General features: G+C 42.2%; 1 protein-coding gene across 8 annotated transcripts in view; it reads left to right on the top strand.

The window, feature by feature from the left end:
* Nucleotides 1–169: 169 nt before the first annotated feature.
* The window catches only part of NUP88 (nucleoporin 88), a 41,084-nt gene continuing 28,821 nt past the window's right edge, over nt 170–12,432 (top strand). For 3 of the 8 annotated variants that reach the window (XM_028133043.2, XM_028133039.2, XM_028133041.2), the window contains exons 1-4: nt 186–510; nt 3,846–4,015; nt 5,216–5,341; nt 10,029–10,115. In XM_028133043.2, the coding sequence (XP_027988844.2) occupies nt 196–510; nt 3,846–4,015; nt 5,216–5,341; nt 10,029–10,115 (698 nt within the window). In that variant the 5' untranslated portion in view covers nt 186–195. Of the gene's footprint in view, nt 511–3,845; nt 4,016–5,215; nt 5,342–10,028; nt 10,116–12,432 lie in introns of all 8 variants that reach the window. The other 5 variants (XM_054709758.1, XM_054709756.1, XM_054709759.1 and 2 more) reach the window with 3 other exon arrangements.

The following is a 12,432-nucleotide window of genomic DNA, read 5'->3' as shown; positions in this document are numbered from 1 at the left end:
TTGACTGACGATTGGCCTTCCACTAGCGCTGCCGCTGCCTGATAGGCTGGCCTCGCTTTATTAGCCCCTAGCCCTAGCCTCGTGCTTCCGGGCTGCCTGCTCGCTGATTAGCCAAAGCAGTGGGCGGGCGGCCGCGGATTGGCTGCGCTCGGCGGCGGGCTGAGCAATTGGAAAGAGGAGAGCAACTGGGCCAAGATGGCGGCCGCCGAGGGACTCTCGGGCGACGGCGAGCTGTGGCAGACCTGGCTTCCTAACCACGTCGTGTTCTCGTGGCTCCGGGAGGGACTGAAAAACCAGAGTCCGGCCGAGGCCGAGAAACCGGGTTCTTTATCGTTGTCTTCGTCGCCGCCGCCGCCGCTGCCGCCGCCGCCGCAGTTGCTGACGAGAAACCTGGTCTTGGGCCTCGGCGGAGAACTCTTCCTGTGGGACGGGCAAGGCAGCTCTTTCCTAGTGGTTCGCCTTCGGGGCCTCGGCAGCGCGGGTGAGGAGTCCGCCCTCTCCCGGCACCAGGTACGGCCAGGCTAATCTTGGAAATGACCCTCGTCCGGCATCTCAACTAGTTTTTTGTTTATTTGCTCCCTCCCCATCCTGGCTATTCTTTCGTCTTCGGTGAGGCGAGCCGTCCAAGTGTAAGCAGACGCCCAGCTTCTAGTGGCAAGGTCTCTCTTTTATTTTCATTCCGCTGTAGCATGGCCTCATACCCGTTTGTAGCCTCTTTGGTGACCCGACACCGTGCCTGACACAGGTGCAGGAGCTCACGCTCTCACGCAGGTGCGTGCGTTCTTGGGGTCTGGGAGGAAGGGAAGGACGACTTAATGCTCAATAAGTAACATCCGTTATGCCGGGGCTCTGGAGAGAAACAGAGCAGGGCGAGGGGGTAGAGAGTGGGTGCAGTTGCTCTGTTTAGTAGGTTGGTCCTGAGAAACCTCATTGATGATGTGACACTCAAGATCGTAGGGATAATCCTAAATTTCTCTTGGGATTGTTCTGAGCATCATCGGGTAATAGATTTGAAAGCGCCAAGTTGTGTGCCTGACACAGCGGAGGAATCCCCTGTTATTTCACTTACTTTTTAGAAAATTAGGCCATCCCCAAGGTGGGAAGGGATTTTTGTGTGTTTTTGATAAGCCAACAGCATGTGAAAGTGGGTGTGATCGGAAAGTAGTCCATCCTTGCTGTAATCAAACATTGCTTTCTGGAAATGTTTATCCTATACCAGGCGCCCAGGGCACGAATTCGTGCACCTTGAAAGGAACTGTGGGCCGGGAGGCTGCGGTGGGCACAGGGGCGGGTCTCGGCCCATCCTCCGGGCCCCGGCCTGGCCCCTTGCGCACAGACAGGGTCCCCTCTCTGCTGGCAGCCACGCCCCGCTCCCACAGCTGGCCCCGCTCCCACAGCTGGCCTCGCTGACAGTGCAGAGCAATTGGGGCCTGGGCCCTCAGTCGCTCCTCAGGAGCAGGGGGAGGTGAAGAAGCCCTCAGGGGCGATTTGGGCCAGCAGCCGCTGCTTGCACCCGCTGACAGCACCAAGCGATCAGCACTGGGAGTGGCATCCCCAGCGCCAGCAGCGGGTGCGAGCGAGCGCCGGGTGGACCACAGCGAGTGGGAGCAAAGAATTTTTAGTAACCACCAGAGGCTTGCCCAGATGACAGTGACTGGCACCCTGCCTTGGTCTGACGCCCCCTCCCCTCGTACCTGCTCCACCATCCTGCCATGTTCCACGCACACCCCCTAGTGGTCAGCACACATCATAGCAACTGGTTCAGTTCCACCAAACGAGGAATGACCGGTCGCTATGACGCACGCTGACCACCAGGGGGCAGACGCTCCACACAGGAGTCATTGGTGGTCATTGCACTCCCACAGGGGGAGTGCCCTCAGCCAGAAGCCAGGCTCACAGCTGGCAAGCACAGCAGCGGTGGCAGGAGCCTCTCCCGCCTCCGGGGCAGCACTAAGATATTCTTAGTCTGACTGCTGGCTGAGGCCTAAGCCGTCAGAAGGACATCCCCTGAGGGCTCCTGGACTGCGAGAGGGTGCAGGCCGGGCTGAGGAACATCACCCTGAGTGCACGGATTTCGTGCACCAGGCCTCTAGTTGGTAATAAACTGATTCTTTTAAAGATTAAAAAACTTGGCAACTGTTATAACGCCACATCTGTTGTATGGCATTGTCTGATTCTTGTTGATGAGAAATGATTTGAAATTAAAGAGGTGCTAGATATAGTTTTGCAGTTTTGAAAATAGGTCACATGTCTAAAATCTACTAACTTTACTGTTTCAGTTTACAAGAGTAACTTACAAGATGCTCAGCACACAGTATTCCACTAGCACCCTACATCGCTGTGCCGCATTTGGCACAGTCATGAGTAAATTTTTCATATTTATTTATTGTCTACTTTTCTAGACAGTAAACTCCAAGTCATAGCCTCTGTATGCCTTACTTACTTTCTTAGGTATTTCCAGTATTTCACTTAGCTCCTGGAACATATAAGCTCTCAGTAAATATTGGTGTTTGTCTGAATGACCCTCAATCTTCCAGAAGATCCAAAACTCTGAAATAGGCAAAAAAGCAGCTTAGCATGAGTTGCAAGTTTAACAAAAGCATAAGTGGTGCCTTAGAAACAAAACAAAGAAACAAACAAAAACCCCTAAATACTCTGATTGTCACAAGTGATTTAAGGTAATTGGATTGTGTATAGCAGAAGAAAGTTGGCTTCTATTTGATGTGAGGTAGACTGTCAAAATCAAGTAGAAAGAAAATGGGGTTGAGAAGATAGGGAAAAGAAGGAAAGAGCCACTGACAGGAGGAAAAACAGAGTCAGCAAAAAGGCAACTAAAAAAAAACAGGCTTATAGATATCAGTAATAATTAATAGAAATCTCATATTCACAACGTCTTGTCTAAAAGGACTTTGGCTTAGTGGGATTCTTCATACATAAGGATAAGCAATACACTGGCAATTTCAAGGTTTATTACTGGAAGTAGAAAGAAAAGAAAATGGCAACATGGTAACGAGAATAGGAAGGAGTGAAATTTTTTTGAGAGCATATGATGCCTAGACAAACACTTCAATACTTGCATAGGTAAAGCACCATTTTACTTACTACAGAAATTCTTAAACCCATTCTCTATCTTATTGTACTACTTCTAATATAATGTAGTAATTATCATTTATTAATACTTCTGAGTTCATTTGTCTTCACTAAAACATATTGAGAGTGAGTTAGCAATATGCCATATATTATGCTAAAGATACAGAGAGGAAAGACACAGATTCATAAGTAATTCATTCTAAGTAATTCATAGTTGTATGGGATGAGCAAGTAGAAGGATACTTAGAATGCAGAGTTTGCTACAGGAGGCAGTCCAGAAAAGATGCACTTATCCCTGGGATATTTTTTGGGGAGGAAAGTGTATCGAGGCTTTCCTCCAAGAATGTGTTAGCTAGCTAAAAAAAAAGGAAAATGAGGGCATTGCAGGAAAATAAACATTTATGCAAAGACAGAGAAGCATAATAATTACCCAGAAGTACAAGTTAATCTGATTGGAGTGTCAAGTACAAGAGGGGACTGGTGGAGAGTTGAGGCTGAAGTGGGAGGCTGGAGCTTGATCATAAAGAGGGAAATTATGTGCAGTATTTATCAAGGTAGGGAAATTTGATGCATTTTATAGCATTCCAATCAAAATGGTTAGAACTATTTCTTCAGTTAATGGCTCGAGTGTAATTATCCAGAATGCTTCATTACCCTACAGTTATGGAAAACTAAAGCAGTACTGTGCTTTCAAGTAACTGCCACATATATTTACATTAAAATTAAGTATTTTGACCAGTTTGCTTTAATTTCAGAGATTGCTTTGCATAAATCCACCCCTGTTTGAAATCTATCAAGTCTTATTAAGTCCAACACAACATCACATAGCACTTATAGGAATAAAAGGACTTATGGTATTAGAATTACCTAAAAGATGGGGGAAGAATTCTGAATTTGAAGGTGGAAAATCAACAGTGAATTGTAGGTAAGTTGTATTTCCATTTAGTTGTTATCTTTATAATTTGTAATACATGCAGAAAATTACTCAAGACCAGTGGTTCTTAAGGTATGTTTACTGTGAATACTCCAGATGGCCTGCACATTGGCATCTTAAGATAATAATGTTTATAGTATATGTGTGATTATACTTTTTATTCTGCCTGAATTATCACATTGCTCTCATTAGAAGTCAGGCTATTTTTCAAGTAGGTAGAAATAAGTTTTTTGGGGTTTTTAAAAATATTTTTTTTTTTTATTGATTTCAAAGAGGATGGGAGAGGGAGAGAGAGATAGAAACATCAATGATGAGAGAGAATAATTGATCTGCTGCCTCCTGCAGGCTCCACACTGGAAATCGAGCCTGCAACCCAGGCATGTGTCCTGACTGGGAATTGAACCATGACTTCCTAGTTCAAAGGTTGATGCTCAACCATTGAGCCACGCCTGACGGGCGAGAAATAAGGTTTTTTGTTTGTTTTTAAAATATATTTTTATTGATTTCAGAGAGGAAAAGAGAGGGAGAGAGAGAGAGAGAGATAGAAACATCAATGATGAGAGAGAAATCATTGATGGGCTGCCTCCTGCATACCCCCTACTGGGGATCGAGCCTGCAACCCAGGCTTGTGCCCTTGACTGGAATGGAACCCGGCACCCTCCAGTTCCCAGGCCGATACTCTATCCACTAAGCCAAACCGGCTAGGGCGAGAAATAAGGTTTTTTAAAAGCAGTTATTATCTTTGAATCAGACAGTTTGTTCATAAGTTCAACTACGTTTTACTTTTGTATTATTTTTCAACAAACTCAGAAAAATGAGAGTCTGAAAGATCTGTTGAAAAGAATATAAGGTAGAAATCCACCTTTAGCTCTGCAATTTATAGGTTGGGTCCCTTTAAAGTGTCTAAATTTCTATTTCCTCATTTCTACAATAGGAATGATAATATCTGCTCTTGTATTTTCCTTACAAGGTTACTAAAAGGATCAAATAGCATAATATAGCTGAAAAATATTTTTGTTTTGATTCTTTGATATTAATCGAATAGATGCTTTGAATGCTCTCCTAGCAAGACTTAAATGAAAGAAATTTGAAGAAAAGCAGAGCAAAGAGTGTTAAAATAAGGTTTTCCTTTAGAAGGTTTTTCTTCAAAGACCTACAAAATGTTTTGGAAAATTGTTGTCTTTATTTTAGTACCACTCCAATTGCTGAGAGATTTTTCACCAGTTCTACCTCTCTGACTCTAAAGCATGCTGCCTGGTATCCAAGTGAAATGCTGGATCCCCACATAGTTCTGTTAACATCAGACAATGTAATAAGGTAAAGTTTATTTTTATGTCTTACAGCTTTGTGAATAGGGACGTTCTGTTTCTGTTTTCCAGTTAATAGCTCAAGGTACCACTAAAGGTGTCTTTGGGTGTTAGAATGCTTTATCTGATGGCTGTGTAGCCCCATTCTCAAGAATTATGTAACTGCCCTAACTTACATACCTTAATTACTGCTATTTCCTCTCAAAATCTTCCAGTCTCTCCTATCCTAATCTGCTTTGTAAGCACTGTTAAAATAATCTTCCTCAGACTATTTTCTTTATGTCACTATTTTGGAGGTAATGTGATACAGGAGAAAGAGAATATAATTGGGAATTGAGAGATTTGAATTCTTGTCCCAATGCCATTTCTGTCTTTGAGATCTTAAGCTTCTTTATAGGGAGCCTTAGTTTCCAGTTTATAAAACAAACAGATTTAATCATTTCTAAAGCCCCTTTCAGGTTTTTGTACTCGATGATTAAGTACTCTAATACTACAGAGATTTCTTTTATCAGTTAGCTTTCTATATCTGCCTTCTGTAAAAAGTTTATGGGAAGATTCTACTAACTGAGATACAAATACCTCCAGTTTTATTTTTCTTTCTTTTTTTTTTTTTTTAATGAATCTTTATTGTTCAGATTACAATTGTTTCTCCTTTTTCCCCACATATCTCCCCACCACCCAGTTCCTACCCCCCCTCTGCCCTTACCTCCCCCCCCCCCCGCTGTCCTTATCCATAGGTGTATGATTTTTGTCCAGTCTCTTCCCATACTCCCCACACAGACACCCCTTTCCCCCTGAGAATTATCAATCCACTCCCATTCTATGCCTGATTCTATTAAGTTCACCAGTTTATTCTGTTCCTCAGATTTTTAATTCACTTGACTTTTAGATTCACTTGTTGATAGATATGTATTTGTTGTTCATAATTTTTATCTTTCTTCTTCTTTTTCCTCTTTTTAAAGAATACCTTTCAGCATTTCATATAATGCTGGTTTGGTGGTGGTGAACTCCTTTAGCTTTTTCTTATCTGTGAAGCTCTTTATCTGCCCTTCAATTCTGAATGATAACTTTGCTGGGTAGAGTAGTCTTGGTTGTAGGTTCCTGCTATTCATCACTTTGAATATTTCTTGCCACTCCCGTCTGGCCTGCATGGTTTCTGTTGAGAAATTAGCTGATAATCGTATGGGAGCTCCCTTGTAGGTAACGAACTGTTTTTCTCTTGCTGCTTGTAAGATTTTCTCTTTGTCTTTTGCTCTTGGCATTTTAATTATGATGTGTCTTGGTGTGGTCCTCTTTGGATTCCTTTTGTTTGGGGTTCTGTGCGCTTCCTGGACTTGTAAGTCTATTTCTTTCATCAGGTGGGGGAAGTTTTCGTTCATTATTTCTTCAAATAGGTTTTCAGCATCTTGCTCTCTCTCTTCTTCTGGTACCCCCATAATTCTGATGTTGGTTCACTTGAAGTTGTCCCAGAGGCTTCTTACACTATCTTCAACTTTCTGAATTCTCTTCTCTTCATGCTTCTCTGGAGGAGTGTCCTTGGCCTCTTTGTATTCCAAATCTTTGAGTTGATTCTTGCAATCCTCTAGTCTGCTTTTGGGTCTCTGTATAATATTTTTTATCTCAGTCAGTGTATGTTTAATTTCTAGTTGGTCCTCATTGAATTTATCGGCCTTTTCCATGAAATTCTTGAAAAACCTTATAACCGTGGTTTTGAACTCTATGTCCAGTCGCTTGTTCTCCTCCATTTCTTTGGTTTGTGATCTGTTTCCTTGCCTTCTCATATTCTCTGCTTCCCTAAGTTGGTAGGGTAGTTTTGTGTACAAGGTGTCCTATTGGTTCAACGGGTCAGCCTCCCAGTTACTTGAGGTGGACACTCTTGGTGTACCCTTGTGTACTGTGTGTCCCCCAGCAGGAGCTACAGCAAGGGCTAGTTTTCTCCTCCTTTGCTTGGGCAGTTTTGGAGCAGTCTGACTGGAGCTGCAGTTAATTTGGTTGAGCTGCCCCAGAACAGGCCATTTATATGCAAAAGCCGCTGAGTGGAGCCTGGGCGGGTTTGTAGAATGTGCGGGGCGGGGTCTCAGGGCTGGGCGGGGTCTCAGGGCATCACTAGGCTGGGGCGTGGCAAACAGCAATGGCTGCGCCCTGCGCTCCAGCGCAGTAAACAATGATTGCTGGGCGCACCTCTGCAAAAAAGTCACTCTCACTTTCCGACCTGATGGCCGAGAGTCCAGCTTCTCCCCGTAGGTGCGTGGGTCCCCCGAGTGTCCCCAGAAACTGGATTTCAGAGTGATCGGGAGCTTGTCTCCCTGCGGGTTGAAGAAAAGCCTCGCACCCAGCCGCCCGTCGCCGGCCCGATTCACGTGCCTCCGTACCTCAGCTTTTCAGTGTTTGTGCTCCTTTCTCTCCTTAGTTGTAAATCTTCCACTCAGCCAGCTTTCCCGTGGTTCTGGGTGGTAGACGTTTTTGTCTTTTAGTTGTATTTTTGAAATTGTTGTGTGAGGCAGCAGATTAGCTGTTTAACTATGCCGCCATCTTGGTTCCTCCAGTTTTATTTTTCTTAATCACTGCTTTTAACTGTGCTCTACCAAACCTTCCTTCTGTACTGAACTGCTTGATCCTTTAATGGCACCTTATACAGATCTCATAGCTTTCTGGTTACTTTTAGGTATAAAAACTAAGTCTGTCCGTTTAAAACTCCGATCTCAAATCTATTTCAAAACTATATCCTTGGCCTATCACAGGTCAGACCTTGAGGCATCTGAAATGAGTGGAGAGGGCATGATCTGCTCTTTGACTCACCTTGAGGTAGGGGGTGAAGTATAAGGAGGGGGGCTGCCTCCTCTGGGTGTAACTCCTTAATAGTGCGAGTAGGAAGCATGGGATAGCTGAGGCAAACATCTTACCTAACTGGTTATCTATCAATGATAGAGCAGAAGGGTGGGGGACATATCCCTGATCCTTGATTAATTGAGTTCCACCTGCTGCTGATGGCCTGTTGATGTGCTAGTCTCTGTGCCAATGGGGTGTATGTGTTTTCTGGGGCAGCTCCCTCCATCATTGAGGAGCTGTCTCCCATTGACTCTATTAGCTGTCCATGCCCTGAACCCACTCTCAAGAGAAGCCCCAAACTTGGTATTCCTCCCTTCTCAACTCAAACTTTTTGGTCTTGCATACGGAGTCACGGTAACTGCTGAGATCCTTTTGCTTGCTCTCCAGGGACCACAGAGAATTGGGCATGCTATCCCATAGTCCTTTCTTATGCTGTGCCAGCCTCCCTCCTTCAGATATGTTCACATTAGATACCACATAGTGATCACATGCCCCCAGCCCTAGGATATGGCATGTCAGTTTTGCCCAAGAATTCCCTTTGTGGCTTGTAGTTTTCTGCAACACATCTGGCATTCAACTCAAATGAGATACTGATCTCCCCTTATTACAGGCACTCCTAAATCTCACTTTCTCTTAGAGCCTTCCCTGCCCACCCATTTGGTTTTGGAGTAGGGGATAAAGAAGGAGGGATTACCTCCCATTACAAATATTGTACTGTACTCCTAAGGACTCTTGACACCCTCTGTCTTAGTCTTCCTTTTATGTATGCTGGAAAAGAAGACAGTAGGGGATAGTATAGTCTAGGCCTTCCTCACTTAAGCCTTAAAGGAAGTATCTGGCCTCAATTATGAAGGTTCTTTTTAAGACATGGGGTATTTAACACTTCTCTTTTCCTAAGCTGTGGATTTTGTTGACAATTTCAGGGCCACAAGAAATTCCCACGATGTCTGTTGCATTTACTTTTTCACTATTCACCATTACAATATATTCTGTTTTGTGCTTATGTATAGTCTCTGCGCCAATGGGGTGTATGTGTTTTCAGGGATATTTTGAAGTCAAAAAGTTTATAGGCAGCTAGGAAGACCACAATGAATGTGTGTTCAATTGGATCAAATTTTCATTTAAAATATTTATTAGATGGCATTTTATTGGTAATGGAACAGACTAAGTTTAAAAATCCTTAGTGGGTCAGACAAAATAAGTGATTGATTTTGTGAATTTGTAGAATAAGAGACATTTGATTTCTAATAATATTACTGACCTTTTGAAAATTCTTTCTCCTTTTAACAGTAACCATATATGCTATGAAAATTTAAGTTATTTTAAATTAAAGTAATTTTAGTGAAAAATCTTTTTTCAGTTTTAAACTTTCCTTGAGAAAATAGGGATGACATGATAGTCTTTATATCACAAAATCATGTATAGATTGTAGGCTACATGTCACTCACTCTGATGGTCAGAATAGTGAGATGTAGTTCCTTCTCTAGTGAGATTTGTTGTCTCTCAGGCCGAGGAAGATGGGTATATTTGAAGGGAAGCTGGCAAACTTAGGGGCAGTAGTGAGATGATTAGACAAGGTGAGTATGGCTTAAGGATTTAGTATGGAAGAGACAGGTGCAGTGCCATGGAATAGGCTAATAAAGAGTTTTGGTAAGGATAGAGAATATTTCTTCAGGTCCCAAGGAAACCTAATATTAAAGAACAAATGAAGTACTTACTTTGTCAGTAACAGCAAGATCTTTGACAAAGAAATGGTTGTGATAACTGGTAGGAAAATTCTCAAGAACTGACTAGATGTAGAAGAAAGGACAATTTTGGGAAATGAAAGAGAATTTTAAGTGCTGGCTTCCTTCTCTTTTGATTGTTAGAATTTACTCTCTACGTGAGCCCCAGACACCCACTAAGGTCATCGTACTTTCAGAAACAGAAGAGGAAAGTTTAATACTCAAAAAAGGGTAAGTTTTTATTTGTGTCATGATATGCTTTTCAAATTAGGTTATTGAGGTTATAAATGCAATTTTAAGAGAGATTGCAAATTTTCCAGGGGTGACTTTAGCATGCTTTTGATAAGGTGATAAATAAGCAAAAGTAAGCAATGTGAATAAATAACAGCAAGTTTCAAATCTGAATGTCATTGTAACTACTAACTTGATATGTTTTTCAAGAAAGTTTGGAAATGTGAGTGGCTGAAACTGACTCCATGTTGTATCTTGAATAAGAGAAGAAATTTTAATATTGCAAAGTACAGGAAAGGTGAAAGGTGAGAGTGTTGGGGTAGAGGCCTACCAGCTATCGCTGAGGTGGCCGCATGCCAATGATGAAACATTTATGTTATTTAAACTATAAATATCGCGGAATAATGTTTTTTCCTCAAAGTGGCACACTACCCGAGTTATGCTCGTTTTTTTGGCGAAGTTTGACACACCAAGCTCAAAAGGTTGCCCATCAATTACTCAGCAGATTGCTGAATTCTCAGACCAGCAACTAGTATCCCAAAATCTGGAGTGGAACATACATAAATAGCCCTTCTGATTCCCCTGTGACCCTGGCTTTTTTATGTTTTCTTATCCACTATAGAGGCAAGTTCCTGGCTACTTGGACCACTAACCCAGTCACTCTTGAACTCACAAACCCTATTCCTTTGGCCTCCTGATCAATCTTTCTCATGATTACCACACATGATCACCTACAGTGTGTGTGCATATAGGCCTTTTAGTAGTAGTATTTCTGGAAGGTCCATTTAGTTCTTTTCATGTCTCCACGGTAGTCATATCTAATAGTCTTACTATTTTTGTTTTTCTAATCTTTATTCCTTTTAATGTTTTATATATAGCTAATTCTGTATTGACAGTTTTATTTATTTTTAATTTTTTGTTGTTGTTAATCCTCACCTGGGATATTTTTCCAATGATTTTTTGAGAGAGTGGAAGGGAAGGGGAGAGACTGAGAAATAGAAACATCAATGTGAGAGAGACACATCAATTGGTTACCTCCCCCACGGGTCTCAACCTAGGTCAGGGATCAAGCCTGCAACCCAGGTATATGCCCTTAACCAGAATTGAACCTGGGACCCTTCAGTCCGAAGCCTGACTCTCTATCCTAGCCCAGGCTGGCTAGGACTGTATGGACATTTTTGATCTCTGAAGACCTGGGGGGTGGGTAGGGATCTAAATATGTATTTGTTCTTCCTCCTGACCCCACAATCATGGTGGCTTCCTCCTGTGATTGCTAATCTCTGTGCACTTATGTTTACTTAAAAAAAATGTTTTGTTATTCAATATTATTTTATATTAGCTTCAGGTGTACAGATTAGTGACTAGACCAGGGGTCCTCAAACTTTTTAAACAGGGGGCCAGTTCACTGTCCCTCAGACGGTTGGAGGGCCGGACTATAGTTTAAAAAAAACTATGAACAAATTCCTATGCACACTGCACATAGCTTATTTTGAAGTAAAAAAACAAAATGGCAAAAACGCCCGCATGTGGCCCGTGGGCCGTAGTTTGAGGACGCCTGGACTAGACATTTATATAATTTACAAAGTGACCCTCCCAATAGGTCTAGTACCCATTTGGCACCATATATAGTTATTACAATATTACTGACTATATTCCCTGTGTGGTACTTTACACCTCATGACTATTTTGTAACTACCAATTGTTATTTCTTTTTTTAAAGGATTTATTGATTCAGAGAGAGGAAAGAAGGGAGAGAAAGAGAAACATGGATTTGTTGTTCCTCCTATTTATGCATTCATTGGTTGCTGCTTCTATGTGCCCTGACTGGAGATTGAACCCACAACGTTGGCATTTTGGAACGACACTCTACTATAACCAACTGAGCTACCCAGTCAGGGCATAATTCTTACTTCTTAATCCCTTCACATTTTTGACCCAACTTCTTCTTATCTAGCAACCATCAGCTTGTTCTCTGTATCTATGAGTCTGTTTCTATTTTGTTTGCTCATTTATTTTGTTTTTTAGATTCCACATATAAGTGAAATCATATAGTATTTGTCTTTCTCTGTCAGACTTACTTCACTTAGCATAATACCCTCTCAATTATTCCATTTTGTTACAAATGCATTTCATTCTCTTTTTATTGTCGAGTAATATTCCATTGTATATATGTACCACAACTTTTTTATCCATTTGTCTATTGATGGGCACTTGAGATGCTTCCGAATCTTGGCTATTACGTAAGTACATTGCAGTGAACATAGGGGTGCATATATCTTTTTCGGTTTCTTTAGATAGAAACCCAGAAGTGGAATTG

This window comes from Eptesicus fuscus, chromosome 20 (genome assembly GCF_027574615.1).
Source record: "Eptesicus fuscus isolate TK198812 chromosome 20, DD_ASM_mEF_20220401, whole genome shotgun sequence".
Lineage (NCBI taxonomy): Eukaryota > Metazoa > Chordata > Mammalia > Chiroptera > Vespertilionidae > Eptesicus > Eptesicus fuscus.
The sequence above is the reverse complement of the archived record's forward strand: the minus strand, read 5'-3'. Positions and strand labels throughout refer to the sequence as shown.